The following is a 17,390-nucleotide window of genomic DNA, read 5'->3' as shown; positions in this document are numbered from 1 at the left end:
GACAAGGAAAACTTCTGTGAAGGGCGTCCATCCAAGCTCACCTCTACTGATAGGAGGGCTATTATTCAACATATCACTACAGGAAAGGCTGATAATGCTGTCCAGGTCACCTATTACATCAATTCCACCATCACATTCCCTGTCTCTTCACACACTGTGAGAAACATTCTCAAGACAGCTCATCTCAGGTCAGTAACAAGGAAGAAAAGGCTCTCCTCTCTATCACACATATGCAGAGAGGACTAGCACCCTTCTTTTTTCACATATATACCTTGCCATCTGACCCAATCATATTTATTGTGGTCTTATATGATCATATAACATGCTTCCAGTCCATGTAATCCAATTCTGATGGGCTAAGGCAAAGGTTAGTCATCTCTGTTTATGTGTGATAGAGAGGAGAGCCTTTTCTTCCTTGTTACTGACCTGAGATGAGCTGTCTTGAGAATGTTTCTCACAGTGTGTGAAGAGACAGGGAATGTGATGGTGGAATTGATGTAATAGGTGACCTGGACAGCATTATCAGCCTTTCCTGTAGTGATATGTTGAATAATAGCCCTCCTATCAGTAGAGGTGAGCTTGGATGGACGCCCTTCACAGAAGTTTTCCTTGTCTGTGTGACTTTCTTTGATGAACTTGGCCACAGTGGACTTGGATACTCCAGTTCTAGAGGAAATTTGACAAGCAGAGAGGCCAGAATAGGAAAGAGAGAGGATATTATCCCTTTGAGCAGGGGGGGTGGCTTTCATGGTGAATATAACCATGACATATGGAAATTTTTGGTTTGTATAGTTAGATATGGTTTTAAAATGACATAATGACACCACTTTATAATTTATTTAATGGTGGCATGATTGTTATGGTGTCATAAATGATGATTTATATAGTTTTAATATGTGCTCAAAAAACTGTCCGCATGAGTCATGATTTTATAAGCCTTGTATCTCCACCATATCTCCACCGATTCCCACGGTGTAGGGCTCAAATGAAAGCCCTGAAGCCATACTACAATGTGGTATAAGCATGTCTTTGAGCCATTTGTGAGTTCTCACACAATATCATAGATAGTGAAAAATGTCAAAACATGCGGACAGTTTTTTGAGCCACTGTAACTCATCAGCGCTTGACCAGTTACATCTTTTACCTTCCTGGCCCACTGATTCACCCTGCTTCTTCTCATCTGTTGCTTTTTTTTCACCATGGATGTATATGAAGGCAGGGAGAGGACACCACTGAATTTTGAGTGGGTATTAACCCTGGACCTTGAAGATCTAGTCTGAGTTCAAGTTGCTGGCATGTTGACTGTTTATTATCTCTTGATTATTGATTGTCACACTGATGTCACACAGAGCTTAGATGACAAAGCAAATCTAGAAGCAAATTTCTCAAGTTAAGTTGGCCTAAATTTCGTGGCTGAACAAACTCTTAGCTCTATTTCCTCCGTTCGTGCCTCGCTACGTAAATAGTGACAAATTGTGCGGCGCTGTGCCATAATTGGTAACCGGCGGTAGCTGTGCTCGACTGCACAGCATGACACATCCGAAGCATGTTCAAAGTGAATACAGGCTGTAGCTATTCCTAACGAATTCAACAGACATCGCGGTATAGACTTGGTCAAAATAACGTGGTCGCAATCTCATGTTACACAGGCAAAAAATTCAAAGCAGAAAGCTATCGTGCTGCATACTACCGACCACACCACAATCACAATTCCTCTGCCACTGTATATTAGTATTTGAGAGTACCAGGTGTTGTCGATAGAACGGACCTCCAAAGTTAGTCGAACGCGTCAGTGTCTTCAAAGACACATCAGGGAATCGCGGGAGAATGCGACAGGGAAATCTCTCTGGACGACTAAATAACAAGAAGTCAGCAGACTACTCTCTGGGACAGATGAGATTCTTCAAACACTGTGAAACCAGTGGTGAACTTCGGAGCGATTGGAATCTCCATGCCGTGTTCATCAAGAGCCTTGTGGACCGAGAAAAACGCGAGGAAATTCGCCATAGCGATCCAGAGTGACGCGTCCACGAGATGCCGTCCCACACTGTCAAGTTTCTTTCAACGGAGGGCGAAGGAGTGCGAATAGATGCTCACCAAATTCGGCGACCCCAGCCGAAGCCTAAACGCATAGTATCGCTGTTCAGAGTCCCGTCGTCTTGGAAAAATCTTTCCGGTTTGAATTCGTCAGGACTGGGATATTTCGTTGCATCGTGCGTCATTGCCCTGAAAGGTTCGTTATTTAGATACATTAAGGATAAGGATAGTGTGGGCTTTCCATGCATTTGGAAATACAACAACACCTAGCAAAGATCGTCAGCGGCCGTCGTTAAATCAGTATGATGCAAACCTTCAGGAATAAAATAGCCATTGTAGATGTCACTGGTTGTTGTTGCGTGTGGAATGCCTGCAAAAATTATCAGAGGATATTCAGAAATGATTTTGCGTTGTGGACAAACCGAATGGAACCACTGGGTACCACCTGAGTGTTTCACGTAAAATAGCTTCTAGGTAAGGCAACGCCGGTCTATCGTCGAAATTGGGGAGTCTATCCTTGCCAACGACTCGATCGATCTCCGCCTGCGCTTTTGCTTGCACCTCTGGGTTGAGCACCATAGCAAGAAGAAACACAAGTAATGTGTTAGTGGTCTGAGTCAAGGGCAAACTGATTATGATTGGCAAACGAAGACCAGGAGAAACTCGCCGTATCGGTCGCCGCTGAAGACAAAAATGGGTATTGAGAGGAAAGAATTTTTCAGCTTGCATACCTGTGAATGCAACGGAAGCAGCCTCCTTAATTGCAGTTATAGTGACGTCGTCCTCTTCACTGGTCCTATTCAAAGCATCAGCCACCAAGCACGGTCCCATGTCATTGGCAGACTGTCAGCATTTCGTTAGTTGGATGTACCTCCACTAGTGGGGTGCTTCACCATCCTCTCTTTGACATATTGAAAGGGTATCTCCTTCACGTCATGGCCTGCCTGGATACACTTGAGTGATGCTCGCTTAAACGTGGCACCGGGAAACCAGCTAGGTAGCTGCAAAACTAGAAGGATTATTGAGTTACTTACATGCAATCACTGCATGTGCAAACATACGGAAAGGGAATGTTTCCATTAGAGTCATAGCAGCTGGTGCGAAACCTTCGACTATGAGTTTCCCATACCTTGTAATGGCGTTAGCAACATGCTTGTCCTTAGCTGTCGTTTCACAGTCATATATTATAGATAGCATGTATGTCAAAGGAAACCTTAATAAAAAATCAGCTTCAACGCGAGACCAGATAAATTGTCGCGACCGACATCAGAGAATGGTTTGGATAATTTTCAGGGTCCCGTAGAAGACCGAACATCATTTTGTGGGCGGAACGGAGTAGCGTAGCGTGGTAAGCGGGTACAGCAGTTTGATGAAATGCCTGATGAAAGATTCGTCGGTGAAGGCGCCACCTGCCTTTTATCAGACATGTCAACATAACATAGAATAACCTATCATGTACCTGTTTCCATATGGCATGAACCCCGTGTTAAAATCTGAAGCGAAGCTGACAAAATTTTGGTGATTGATGCGGACCAACACTCCAAGATGTAACTCACGCTTCATAAACAATTGACTGGGGTCTATCTGAATATATGCTGGAACGCCGTTCAAAAAGGTCTTTCGCGACCTCCTCAGAATTAACGACGATGATGGGCTTGCCAAGGAGACGAGCATAAATAATGTCACCTAAGGAACAAAGTGAGTTGTCATGGACAGATCCCTGTCACAACGTGCCAACCATATGTGGATCTCCAGGCATTGAAGGTCAACCAGGGCCGAGCGGAATCAAGACTGAGAACATTTCCCAGTACTGGAAGGGGGATAGGACCAGGCGGTAGCGGGGGGCGCGAAAGATTGAGTCTATATTTTCGACAGTAGCTTAACACAGCTACTACCAAGGCTGATATTGCCAAGTAAAGTCCACGTTCATCGTTGAGCATCGTTAGATAATACTTACCCAATGCCGGGTACTGGAATGGGGAAGGTGCACTAAAGTCTAGGTCGACCTGAAGTATATATCGCACTGGGCTCAACTGAGCCAAACAAATGATGGATCTGCCCATTAGAGATTTCGTGAGTCTCCCCAGGGTGCCTTATGCTGATTGCGGTGGTTTTCCGAGGTTATACATGACTATATAACGAAAACCTTTTCTAAATATAATCATATATCGGCATATATGACGATATCTGCAGCTCACCAGTCCTCTGATGTGATACATGATGCTAATATCCGTTCTCATTTTGAAGAACGCCGTGAAAGGAAGCGGAGGTTGCCATAATGGTGCTAGTGAGGAAATAAGAGACAAAACTCTGAATGCAGAGAAACACGGTATGACGCAGAGCATTCGAACTCACAGACCAGCAACAAAAATACGCGTCCGCCGTCCACATAGTTTGCCTGTCCTGGGGCACAGGGGTATGGCGGTGAGGATGACTAAGCGCTTGTGGGACACGATGGCATAGTATACGTATTGCCCCACGCCCTGAACTACATGCCATCATCGACGTTAACGTGTGGACACACAGTGAGCGTGCCCTGTCCAGGGTCATTGCACAACCTGTAAGGCACATGCTGTAAACGCCTCGGGTGAGTAGAAACTTGACTTCGGTTGCTGCCGAAAAAGGCTGCGTGTCCCATTTGCGAAGCTTACACGAAAAAGAAAACCCGCTGGGGTACCTGAAATACCTTCTCCGTCTGTAACAACAGGCGTAGAAGAAATTATATTCTCTGCAGGAATCACAGAGTAATAGTGACCCCTGTAAAAAACGTCAAATGTACCCTGGGGCTGGAAAAGTCAACTGTAGCCAGCAGAAGGCTGAGCGATATCCATTTCCGAAGGCCGGAATCGAGAACCATCGAATCTCGTATGGACAAATGCGAGCCAATCACAGCCAAGCTCAACTTCCACCAAAAAAAGTTGACGGTGTCATAGATCCAAACGGTCATGGCACCATAGTAAGTGCGTCTGCATGTCAGATTGAAGGGTCATGACACAAGCATCCAAATATTGTGGTATCAGACCCGGTTGAAAAGGAGTTTGTGCTTGTTGAATTCAAAGGCTCTTGCCAAATCTATCTTCTGACTTACTAGCTTACTTTATGTAATTTAGTACATTCCCACGTACAATGAGCTCTTCCTCAAGCTCCAATGGAACCAGGACAAAAATACTCTTTCTGGGAATGAGAAGGCGAATCTCTACGTTTTCTCCTTTTACCCGTTCTAACTTATCACAGGAGTGGAAAGACCTCCATACTCCAAGTCCTCTTCGATGATCTCCCAGTCAAACAGACTTTTTACCTCGAGCCTACCATGCGTGTTGCAAAACATCTCATTGAGTGTGCACTCGTCCATGACTTCTTCTCGTGCTTAGCACTGAACACCGTCTCTCAGCACTGTCATCCCGTTGGAGATATGGGACTGTCCAGGAAACGTTACCGTCGACACACTAGGCGCATCTCTCGTCGATTTCTCAACTATAGTCTTCGTAATAGACATTCGAGTACGTGCGCTGTATTTATCTGCTGACTGCTGTCCTCATTCATATGCGCAGGATCTCTACCAACATCCTGTCTCAAAGCTCGTAGAGTTCATAGTCGCTGCATGCCAAATCAACCCCGACATAAATTTTGAAGTATTTGTGCACAAAGCGGAAAGGCTTCAAGAGGACGACAAGATCGGTACGCCAGTCCCGCATCCATTCTTTACTCGTAACTGAAACAGCACACAGAAAACTTCCGCCAGATACACGAACGTGTCATGGACCGCCTCATAGACGAATCTCCCGAATTTGAGCAATTCCCTCTCAATTTCCATCTCACCTCCATATATGACCATTCTCTCCGAGAGGCGTTCTCTCGTATGCTTCATAAACTGATCGATTCCCTGCCATATCTCGAAGAACTATTAAATGTCTTTTGCTCTGTATGTGCCTTCATTGTCACTTGTCTTCACGGGCACCTCTCATCGCTCGCAGAATACAGCATCTCCAAAGGCTTTCTTATTCGACACATCCAGTAAAATCCACGTCGCAACAGATACCTCACCAGTAGACAAAGCCACGCACAATCTCTGCTGCGATTATCTATCCATGCTCAACTCTTTTGGACCTCTCTACAGGTACGTACGTATCACAAATTTCCCTCCCACCCTTGAACCATCCTACCAGGTCTAACTCTAACGATCCGCGGACGAGTCGGTTTTCCCCAACACCAGCACCAACACCCCCACCCACAGCCACGACATCAACTCCTACCTCCGGCATCACTCCCGCCGGAACACCGCCACTCACCTCATCGTCATCCCCCGTTCCACCCTCAAAGCCCCACTTCTACCCCTCAGCAGCGACGTCGCTCTCACCTTCACGCCCAGGGACTACGCTCACGTACCACCTCGTCACCCCGCACCTCGCATTGCTCGCACTCCTTCCGACGACGGTGTATGATATGCGCAGGGGTTTAGTGGAGTGGAATGTTGTATGGTTCAGGGAGGGGGTTAGGGAGATATGGGAATCGGGGCTGCGCGGGGGTTTGGAGTCGTAGTTTTTGTTGACCAGTGATCTACTCTTGTGCGATCGACGGTGTCTGAGTTTCGATCGAGCAGACTGAGACGCGAATGATTGTTTGACCTTCTTCAAGGGGCAGGTCAGAGCCTTCTGGGTAGACGAGGCATCAGATGCCTTCTTTATGAGCTTGGTTTCATGGAGACAACTTGGTGGAGTCTCGAGTTTTTGCCTTGATTTTATGGTAGTGACTCGAGCTTCTCTGTAGCGAAGTGTAAGCTCGATAAATTGCTAGAATGATTTCACTCTTTTATCTTTACGCTTACTTACTGCGTACACGTACAATAGCACGCTTATCGGTTACATCATCGATAACACGGATAGGTATATAAGTCCTTGCATCCGCGTCGTTCCACTCCTATCAGACTGAGCCGTTCGTTTGTCTTCGCAGTCCTTCCGTCCGTCTCTACTCATATCAAGACATGATAGAAATCGTATACTATTCAGTTGTGATCCTCCAGCTCTCAGAGAAAGGCGACGCGGAGAATCAATTAATAGCACGGTGTTCAGTACTTGACTGTCAAGGTTGCAAGTCATACCCGCCCAAATACTGCTAACCCGCGGTAAGGCCTGATCAGAGGGGTCATGGTATGTTCAAGACGACTATCCTACACCGTACACGTACCCTCCAAACCTGTCAGCATATGCGGTGTTACCCGTACCCGTGCAAGGACCGTGCGAAGGAACCACCAGAAACAACCGTGTTTAGGCGTTTTCCACCAAAAAAAAACACAAAGTGGATACAGGTAGATTGAGAGGGCTAGGGCTCGCCCCTGAGAAACAATGTGGTCAGCAACGCCTATTGATTGAATCAGATCGATCAGATGGTGTTAATATGTTCCGTGGCTGTACTTATCAGAACCCTCAACAGGATCGAGGGTTCGATTTCGATGTCCGCTGCATGTCCTACTCCGCAGCCATAAATGCGCAGTGTGCATAGTGAAGAGCTTGGGGAACGCACCGGGACTGTGGAGATGACGTTACCAGCGTAGATAGGACGAGTGAAAGTGATGCTGCCTGATGCTGCGTCATATTCGAGAGGCCCTAATGCCCTATTGAACTTGAGGCAAAATAGATTGGGCAGAGCTGCCAGAGACGATGTACGTGAAGGCGAGTTCTGAGATAAAAGGTTTTCCCTGCAGCTACAGCCTACCCAAGCAACGTGCCGTGGAAACGTGTAATGCGGCATGCTCCATCAACTTAATCTAGAATCGAGGCAATGATGTGATGTTCCTAGGCAAACTTTAGTAGACGACTCATGAACCTTGTGAGTCGTTCCATTCAATGTTTAATTGAACTTCCACATTCTTTGGGTATGGCTGGCATTCTTCATGAGTGACGTTTATCTCCTCGAGGCTGCAAACGAGGCCAGTGACTTGACTGAGACCATCCGTTAAGGCAAGGTAGATGGCCGCGGTCATGCCGCTGTGACTCTCGCTGATCAAATAGGGTTATTAAAATTTACAACTCCGCCAAATCTTGGGGTTGTCTCAACCAACTCCTAGTCACTGCAGCGTCTGTCAAAAGACTTGTTTGAACAACTGACGTGCATATTGCAACAATCTATTCACTTGCGAATAATCGTATGGGCATCTCAGGTTAGAAAGGCCAGGTCAAGTTGCACCAGAGACAGATCTCCCAAGACATTGGCTTCAAAGGACGTGTATCAACTGGAAATCAACTAATTGAACACATCCTGTGAAGCCTCGTGTCAGAAGAGCTCTATTAGTGCTCCTGAATTAGTTCGTGGCATCAGTTGCATCTGTAGGTCCCCCAGGCACCTCATGATCCTCTCACTTAAAAGGCGGCACAGCTAGAAACTGTGGTGCTACTACTAGTAACCCAACATGTCTCGACGCCCAAGTTGTAGATTTTATAACTCGCCAGGCGGCTGTCGCCGTGGCACATCTTGTACTTTTGAACACATTCCAAATGCACAGCATCGAGGAGGAGATGGAAGACCGTCATCACCGGGCGCGTCTTCTGATGGATCTCCTTCACGACGCAATGCTCAAGGCCCTCAACGCCAAATGCCACCGTCAAGCCCACCTCCTCGAGGAGTGTGCCGATTCTTTTGGGAGACAGGACGATGTTTTCGAGAGTTCGGCTGCCGTGGTGCACATACCCTCCCGCAGGGTCAGGACGGCAGGCGATCTCCGCAGCCTTTCGTGATCCCCACACAGGCTGTGCAAGCATTCATCGCCCCATTCCTTACAGAGAAAGGTCTATCGAAACTCGTAGGAGGTGGTACCGATGGTTATTTCCCTCAGGATGCTACAACATCTTTGACTCCGTCAGAGACCCAAAGTCGTTTGAGGAGATTCTTCCGAGAAGACTTTCGATTCAAGACTGCACCTGAGGTCTACGGCTTTCTCGTCTCACTGTCAAGCGCCAATATTCAAAATGGCTCATGGGTGCGTTTTAGACATGTCACGCAACTCGTCTTGATTAACTGCTAGATCCAGACTCAAGAAGAAGGACAGGTATGGTGTTACTACCCGATCCAATCGTTGTGTTGACGGTGATAAATCTAGTTACTACTCGAAACCTTGACTTCGGTACGTTCATTCAGGGTCTTGTGATGTATACTCAACCGAAATTCGCAGAACACTGGTCGACTTCGGGTCGCCGAGATAGTGACTTGGCCCCAAGTTTCCTCAAAAACAACGATGGGTCGCGAAATTCTTTCATTTCAGAGAGGGCTTATCCCCCTGCTTAGAGTACGTCAACATATTAAACTCCCGCGCTAGTATTGATGTTGTTGCAGTATATGTCTTCTGATTTCGTTGTTCAGAGCACTTTAAGGACTCAAGCAAAGTATGTACCTTCGATTCGTCGTGACATAACGCACTGAGCTGCCGCTAGTCAACTGTACATGACGGTTTTACAGAACCTTCCAAGTTTTGCAGATGCTGTCGAGAAGTCCATGGACAGTATCATTGCTTCCCGTTCCTTTAGTGACCCGGGTGCTTTTGGAAATGATCCTGTTGACGCACAGGCGTTCGCATCCATCGCTGGTGTTCTGCACGAATAAGGAACTGTCACTACCTTCATTATTATTGCTGCAATCCGCATTAGGTTTCTTGTTCGCTTCAAGAACGCTGTTGCGACATATCCTCGGCTGGCACCCTTGGTCATGAACTTGCAGAAATGGTTTGTAGAGTGGAAGACTGGTGTTCAAGCTAATCCGCCTTCATTCGATAATTTTCTTGGAGGCCTGCAGCCTACTGTACGAGACCTGCTCGTTCAAACTCTCAACGAGAAGATTCACAAGTTGGTTTCCATTGTTGAACGGGAACAAGGAAAAGAAAAACGTCCTGATCGTCAAAAACAGTCGGCCCCCTCCAATGAGGGCATCCTTGCTGCTCTCCATAGCGGATATCAAGGTCCAGGTGCCGTACGTGAAGGTGGACCTCGTCACGATAATGACTTTGAGGACATCTATGACATTCGCATTGCTCCCACTCATGAAGAACTCATGAGCCGTATTCCCCCGTTTCTGCCTGTCAACTTCTTCGGTGCTCCTCATCCAGCACCTATGGAGAGCATGCAACGCTTGCTCGACATCCAGTTCAGGCTTTTGCGAGAAGAGTTAACGTATGTTGTTGTCTGGATAATCTTGGTTAGTCGCTGACTGAACTTTGTGCAGCGCCCCTTTGCGTCAAGCTATTCAGCTCGTCCATGATGACTTCAAAACACAGCCGCGCAAGAAGACAAAGCTCGCAGAGCTTCTAAAGAACAGGGGAGGAAAGTACCGTGGCCAAGCGGACACACAGGACAGTCTTATGTTTAACGTCTACACTGGCGTTGATTTTGAGTCGCTCATACCTGACTGGAGAGGTATCTCTGCAAGCATCGTCATCGACACGCCCCCGGGTCGTGCGCGCTCCAACAACTCCCATATGCGAACTTCATTCTGGGAGGGTGGCAAGCGCCTTTCCCAGGGCGGCTTGATCGCCCTTGTGTGGCAATCTGGCAATGATATCTCTGTGCACCTTGGGGTGATCGCCAGCTCCCTCAGAGATCTCACTGAGCATGCGAAGCGCGATCCAGATCGCGTGAAGCTTCGCATCGTCTTCTTCGACACGAAGTTAGAGTTGCGTATTTTGCAGGAGCTCAGGAACCCTCAGATGTCCGGACAACACATCAAGTTATTAGTCGAATCCTCCGTCATGTTTGAAGCCATCCGACCATTCCTCGAAGCTCTGAAACGCGAACCCGAGCTAATCCCGTTCCCGCGCTATCTAGTTCACCGGCCACCAGGATTTCTAAATACTTGCAAAGTGGATCCTCCACGTTACTCAACGATGCCTGGCTTCGCGTTCAATCTTTCATGTCTCTTCCCCGACAAGACAGACGTGGAGGACTTGACGCTCTCAGTGACAGATCATCAATCTATCGAAAATGCGCGTGCTGAGCTGCGGCGGAGTAGCCGCCTTGACCCCAGCCAGGCGGATGCAGTTGTTGATGCACTGACGAGAGAGGTGTCCTTAATTCAAGGGTGAGTGTGTTGCACCCAATGAGTGTGAATGACGACCTGACAGTATGTTCAGTCCTCCAGGGACAGGGAAGGTAACAACTCTCACACAACCTGTTAGATCGCTCTAACTCGCACATCTAGAGTTATACCGGTGTCGAGTTGCTCCGTGTGCTGCGAGCCAATGATGTCGGCCCCATCTTGATGATCGCATTCACGAATCACGCACTGGATCATATGCTTAGCTCTGTGCTGGATGCAGACATCACCAAAAAGGTTGTCCGTTTGGGCTCTCGCTCAGCGGATGAGAGAATTTCACAATATTCGATCGAGACGCTGGAAAAGGTGAACGAGGAGTCTCGCCTCAACAGAACGTTTTCCAGCAAACGCAGGGAACTCAAGGAGATCCAAGAAAGTATTAGGAACTTGATGTTCAAGGTCCTGAAGGACGACTTGGAATCGAACTCCACCGAAGTCATTAAGTATATCTCAGTCTTGCATCCGGAGCACTTCGAATACCTAGCTTCTCCGCCAATGTGGATTCAGAACATCAAGTCCCTTTTCGGCAGCGACGACGACGACGGTGCAGGTGAATGGCAGCAACAAGGCCGACGAGGCAAGACTTTTGTCAAGGACATGTCATTCTATGCATTTTGGAGGGACGGATCTGACTTGGAATTCATCGGAGCTTTGAATGATGGCTCATACGCACCTTGGAAAACCACACCTCCGCCTAACGAAACGACAAGCAACAAGTATAATCTTTTAGAACAGGATTCTTTACCAGATTCAGATGATGAATACATGACGAGCGAGGAGCATGATGATGAGTTGCTCCCTGAAGACCTACCAGTCGAGGACGTTTGGATGAAAGTTAAGATCGAGCCGCCATCTCCCGGAACTGCTAGTTCGAAGGAAGTCCCTGTTGCTCCCACCAAAGCTCCTGTTGCCCCCATTCCGTCTCCCGAGCCTGAACCCCGTGACGACGCTGGCCTGGGGCAGGCAGACTTCAGGGACCCTGAAGGATTCCTTGAAGTCATCGGATGCTCGCAATGGCCTGTCGTTCCTACTTCCGATCGCCCCTTGAATGAACTGCTCGATGATGTCGATGACGTTTGGACCATGAGCAGGGCAGAACGGCACATTTTGCATAATTTCTGGGTTGAAAATACGCGCATAGCGTTGGCTGAGACACAGAAAGGCGAGTTTGAGCGCCTTCGTGAACTTCACGAGGGTATACTGCGAGAATGTAACGAAGGCAAAGAAGAGGTGCGTGGCTGTTTCACTTTGGTTATCAGTTAGTTCGAATGGTTGTCTAGGTCCGTCGAAATTTACTGCGCAATATTGATATCATTGGTTGTACCACGACCGGTATGTGTGTTTTCGGTATTCAGCCAAGCATCTCCACTTACAACGTGACCCTGACTAGGTGCCGCCAAGTTGGCCACGCTCCTAGAGGTCAGCGAATGAGATTGACGTTGTGTTCGTTTGATCTGAGCTCTTACAGGGTTTGAATCCTCGAGTTTTGCTCGTTGAGGAAGCTGGACAGGTTCTAGAGGCTCACGTGCTCGGAAGTTTGGTGTCCTCGATTGAGCACCTTATTATGATTGGTGACCCCTTACAACTCCGGCCGACACTCAATAATTTCTGTGAGCACTTCACGTGTGAAAATATTATATGTTCTCTAACATCCGACTAGCGTTGTCCATGGACAGCCAGAGAGGGCGAGATCTCTACAAGTTTGACATGTCCCTGATGGAACGTCTTTCGAGCTCCGGGCTGGCTATGTCCCGGATTGATGTACAACGCCGAATGCGGCCTGCAATTTCGAGTTTGATTAGGTGCGTCTCTTCTTACATATCAGGCGCGTACTGACTCCCTATCAGGAACACGCTCTACCCCGGTCTTGAAGATCATGAACTCGTCCACCACTATCCCTCTGTCCGCGGCATTGCGAAGAATCTGTTCTTCTTCAATCACAACCATAGGGAAAATGAGGGTGCAGAAGACTCCGCCAGCAAGTACAATTTATTCGAGGCAAGGGTCTTTATCGCCTTGATGATTTAGCCGTTCGCTGATCCATAACAGGTAGCAATGATTCGCGAACTAGTGTTGTATCTGTTGAGGTCCGAGCACACAAAGCTCTTCGTAGTTTGAGGATTGACCTGTTTTATTCAGGCAAGGCTGCTATTCTGAAGAGGGTGACATCGTGGTTCTTTGTGCCTACCTTGGTCAGCTTGCCAAGCTACGAGATGCCCTCGCTAACGAGGTGGCGATTGTGATTGATGAGCGCGACCAAGCTGCTCTTGCTGACCAAGAGGGAGATGATGAAAATGATTTGAGTTGTGGGATCACGATTGAACATGTAAAAGTCACGAGAAGGGTATGTATTGTTATTACGAGGCAGTCTCTTTGTGCGCTCAATCAGCTCTAGGTTCGATTGCGTACGGTTGACAACTATCAAGGCGAAGAGGGTAGAGTAAGTGTCTGCATCAGTCTCATTTCATTTTCTGAATGTTTTCTCATAGATCGTGATCTTGTCATTGGTTCGAAATTCCGGCGAACTAGACGATGAAATGGCTATGCTTGGGTTCACGCACGGATCCAGACCTAGCATCGGTTTCCTAAAGGTGAGTAACAGGGATACAACTTCGAGGTGCGCTCTAAATTCTGGTTTCATGTACAGTCTGAGAACCGCACGAATGGTAAGCTGTTTAGTGGTATAATGGTGTGGCACGCTGATCATTGTGCTTTAGTGGCCTTGTCTCGTGCACGCGAAGGTCTTTTCATTTTTGGGAACGCCACCAACCTGTCCTCCAGGAGTCGAATGTGGCGGCGGATCATCGAGGAACTGGAAAGGGACGAAGCCCTTGGTCCAGCACTTCCTATCATTTGTCATCGACACCCGGAGACCCTCAAGTATGTTTGCAAACCAGGTCAACTACCTCAAATCGCACCTGATGGTATGTATGATCGCTCCTTGGACTCGAGCAATGTATTGAATCATGTTTTCAGGAGGATGCATGCGACCCTGCGACTTCCGTTTGAACTGTGGTCACATGTGTCCATTCAAGGTAACGCTCTCCCGTTCAGTGTGACATTTGATATTAACATTCCTTTTAGTGTCACAGCGATGACCAGAAACATGCTTCCGTAACGTGCATGCAGTCATGTACGAGGCTTTGCACAAGGGGCCATCCATGTACCAAGCAATGCGCTTCCCCATGTGGCGATTGTTTCTTCCCAGAAGCCAATGTCCAACTTCCGTGTGGACACCTGAAGGCCTCTGTTCCATGGTGTGTCTTGACCATCTCTAGCCGAAAACTTGATACAAATGCTTTATTTCTAGCCACGGGATGAGCGCGTTGGAAAATGTCTACTGTGATTTCGTGGTTGACAAGGAATTGCCTTCTTGCGAGCATACTGCTCGCATGGCGTGTTCGACTAATCCAGCTACTTATCTCTGCAAGGCTCCATGTAACGAGATTATGAGTTGCTGTGGAAGATCATGCAACGCAAAGTGCTACGAATGCCAGCAGAAAAATACACCTTCCGCAGGAGAACATACACCGAGGGCACGGCATGCTGCTCACCCCTGCGAGAAACCACTTTTCTGCGAGCATTTGTGTCAGGAAGCTTGTTCTGATGATCACAAGCACACCGTCGCCTGCAGGAAGCCATGTAGACAAGCCTGCTCTCATGCCCGGTGTCAATTGGTGTGTTCGGTGCCTTGTGCACCGTGTCAAGAGTCATGCACATGGTAAATGAAACCTCTCGAAATTGGGATCCATATTTTCGCTGATCAACATCTTCAGGAGCTGCCCGCACCATTCCTGTCCTGTACCATGTGGCTCTGTCAGTGTTTCGCCTAGCTTCAGCTGTTTCGTGTTTTTCTGATGCTCCATTTTTAGGTTTGTGCAAGGTTGCCCTGTGATGTACCTTGCAACACCATTCTGCGTTGTGGACACAAGTGTCCTTCTGGTGAGTGGTTAATCACTTCCTCGAAACCTCGTGCTCACATCGTGGAAAGTCTGCGGGGAAGATTGCGACATCCAAATTTGCCCGCAGTGCGCCTCCGATGACAAGAAACGCCATGTCGTTGATTTTATCATGCAGCGCACACTATCCGAAGTTGCACCGGAGTTGCAAACTCTGGACGAGATGTTGATTACCATTCCCTCGTGCAAGCACACGTTCACCGTGGAAACTTTGGATGGTCACTGCAGTATGAATGATTTTTACTTCCAGAACGAGTCTGGACAGTGGCTTCGTATGCTTTCCCCTATCGGATTCAGAAAACCCCCTACGTGTCCAACATGTCGTTCGCCAATCACAGCTCCCAGATATGGTCGCATCTTCAAGCGAGCTGATTTAGATATCTTGGAGCACAATGTTGCCGCCCGTATGTCTCGAGCGCTTGACCAGGTCCAAACCGCCATTCTACGTATTTCTGAAGATGAGATGAAGGCTGCGGTCATCCGTGACGCAGCTACCATCAAAATCCGCCCCTCAAAGACCAAAAAGCCCACTTCACAGGCAAAGGCTCGTTCTGAGGAGTTGACGTCAAAGAAGGAAGTCCCCACCTCAGAACGCGCCCTCAACTCTGCCAACACTTCCTTGCATGCTATCGATTCAGCAGTGGCCGTAGCTTGGGGTAAGATTACCCACAGACTACTCAATGTCTACAAGGAGGCAACTGCAGTTGCCGAAACACGCTCTGCCCACCTACATGCTTGGGAGTCTGCATTTTCATTCCTGTATCACCGCGAAATGGCCGCTCTCGTCAACAATCCAGCTCATATGCCTGTTCGGCCGCAGGAAAATGCAATGAGGCTCGCGAGACTGCAAGTCGGCCAGCCGCGTCCGCTAGCTGATAGACGGTTCATCGTGGAAGCCTTCTGGTGCACGTTGCATATTCGTTTGACTCTGATTACTCTGGGTCGCACGTGGCTAGAAGAGGTGGGCAAGCGCGAAGTCGACTATCCGATGTACCATTTTCAGCAATGGGCGAACTACGTCAAGTTCATGCTACAGAGTTGTTCTCTCGATGTGACCAAGGCTCTCGAGCTCGCAAGGAGCTCAGAATCCCACCGACAGGTCACCAAGACTTCTCTTCTCAGCATGCGTGTCGAGCTGGAGAACTTCCGGTTTAGCTTATACATGTCTAACAAACTTGGGAACATCAAGAATCAAAGATCAGAAATAGCAGAGGCTGCAAGACAGCGCGGCCGCGGGGCGCAGCAGTTGATGAGGGATGTAGTCGCAGAGCATTTCGCAAACAAGGTCACACCGTCCCGAGAAGAAGAGGCTTCCTGGGTGGCAGAGAACTTTTCTAGTGCTGCGCAAACGATCGTGGATGAGTGGGAGGCCATTAAGGAGGCCGTCCGTAGATCCACGTTTTATCAGGAAGTCTCGTTAAAGGAGCAGATGGAAATAGTGCGAGCTTTCAACTTCGGTAAGGTCATTATTCTCGAAGCTGCAGATCCTTTTTCACAGTATTACAGGCAGCACTGGACACTTCTACAACTGTGCAAACGGTCACACATTTGTTATTACCGAGGTGACGCCATTTGAGTATTTGGTTTGTTGCGATGCTAATTCATGTCCGCAGTGCGGAGGAGCCATGGAACGCAGTGTTTGTCCGGAGTGTGGCTCTCCCATAGGGGGACAGAGCCACCGCCTCGACACTTCAAATACCAGAGCAACTCAGTACGACGAGCTTGCTCAGCGAGCAAACCCCGGTATAACAGGAACCCCTTGGGCCAATCCTTATTAGAGAGCGCTTATGACTTTGACCGTCACAGATGCATATGTACCAAATGGTATTCTAAGTGTAATATTGACTGGCTAAATAGCTTTTTAAATGCTTCTGCACTGTAACACTTACTCAGAGAATTGACGACCTGGCCAGATTATCTTCTGCATTCGTATTTCGACGCATGAAAAGTTCACAACTGAAGTTTAGAAGTATCATATGGCATAAGTTTGAATCATGTCCGTTTGACAAGCGTGTCGAGGGGCTCGTGTACTATGAATGACGGTGTTGAACGCCAAATTAGATGATTGACTAAAATGTTTCAAGGTCGTCACTTCGCCGTCCCTAATAAAGGCAGTCTCGTTCTGTACTCTAGAAAATCCCGGCGAGAAATATCAACTTTCAGGAAAATATTTTGAACGGCGTACTATTGTCAGACATGAGGTGTGTAACGAAAAGTTTACAAGAGTTGAACAGTCTACAGAAGTGGAACAAGTACAGGAGTGGAGCGTTGCATGAAAGGAAACGACGGACTGCTTAGCATTGACAATATAACATCGTA

The 17,390-nt window shown here is 47.8% G+C and overlaps 3 protein-coding genes across 3 annotated transcripts; 2 read left to right on the top strand and 1 right to left on the bottom strand.

Annotated features, from left to right (window-relative positions):
• Nucleotides 1-1,869: 1,869 nt before the first annotated feature.
• BJ212DRAFT_1279531 (cytochrome P450) lies at nucleotides 1,870-3,977 on the bottom strand (the record flags this gene model as incomplete). Its single annotated transcript, XM_041331501.1, has 12 exons — nucleotides 1,870-2,047; nucleotides 2,098-2,273; nucleotides 2,302-2,303; nucleotides 2,351-2,407; nucleotides 2,460-2,699; nucleotides 2,769-2,880; nucleotides 2,931-3,046; nucleotides 3,099-3,250; nucleotides 3,303-3,446; nucleotides 3,497-3,541; nucleotides 3,594-3,723; nucleotides 3,776-3,977. 12 exons carry the CDS (start codon nucleotides 3,975-3,977, stop codon nucleotides 1,870-1,872), a joined length of 1,554 nt encoding a protein of 517 aa, XP_041189151.1.
• A 1,147-nt stretch (nucleotides 3,978-5,124) lies between these two features.
• BJ212DRAFT_1379390 (Gtr1/RagA G protein conserved region-domain-containing protein) lies at nucleotides 5,125-6,838 on the top strand. Its single transcript, XM_041336591.1, has 6 exons — nucleotides 5,125-5,373; nucleotides 5,429-5,537; nucleotides 5,589-5,715; nucleotides 5,766-5,959; nucleotides 6,012-6,154; nucleotides 6,204-6,838. The coding sequence occupies exons 1-6, from the start codon at nucleotides 5,348-5,350 to the stop codon at nucleotides 6,574-6,576; spliced, it is 972 nt and encodes a 323-aa protein (XP_041189150.1). The 5' UTR covers nucleotides 5,125-5,347; the 3' UTR covers nucleotides 6,577-6,838.
• Nucleotides 6,839-8,443: 1,605 nt separating this feature from the next.
• BJ212DRAFT_1448766 (uncharacterized protein) lies at nucleotides 8,444-16,849 on the top strand (the record flags this gene model as incomplete). Its single annotated transcript, XM_041338591.1, has 27 exons — nucleotides 8,444-8,732; nucleotides 8,790-9,010; nucleotides 9,203-9,316; nucleotides 9,364-9,413; nucleotides 9,462-9,562; nucleotides 9,632-10,193; nucleotides 10,246-11,097; nucleotides 11,150-11,168; nucleotides 11,218-12,342; nucleotides 12,393-12,444; nucleotides 12,503-12,531; nucleotides 12,581-12,722; nucleotides 12,773-12,914; nucleotides 12,960-13,116; nucleotides 13,141-13,142; nucleotides 13,252-13,456; nucleotides 13,508-13,552; nucleotides 13,602-13,729; nucleotides 13,792-14,036; nucleotides 14,089-14,147; nucleotides 14,197-14,369; nucleotides 14,423-14,833; nucleotides 14,889-14,928; nucleotides 14,985-15,054; nucleotides 15,104-16,528; nucleotides 16,578-16,633; nucleotides 16,685-16,849. 27 exons carry the CDS (start codon nucleotides 8,444-8,446, stop codon nucleotides 16,847-16,849), a joined length of 6,879 nt encoding a protein of 2,292 aa, XP_041189149.1.
• Nucleotides 16,850-17,390: the final 541 nt, after the last annotated feature.

Source organism: Suillus subaureus (genome assembly GCF_016647635.1).
Source record: "Suillus subaureus strain MN1 chromosome Unknown BJ212scaffold_34, whole genome shotgun sequence".
Taxonomy (NCBI): Eukaryota; Fungi; Basidiomycota; class Agaricomycetes; order Boletales; family Suillaceae; genus Suillus; species Suillus subaureus.
The sequence above is the reverse complement of the archived record's forward strand: the minus strand, read 5'-3'. Positions and strand labels throughout refer to the sequence as shown.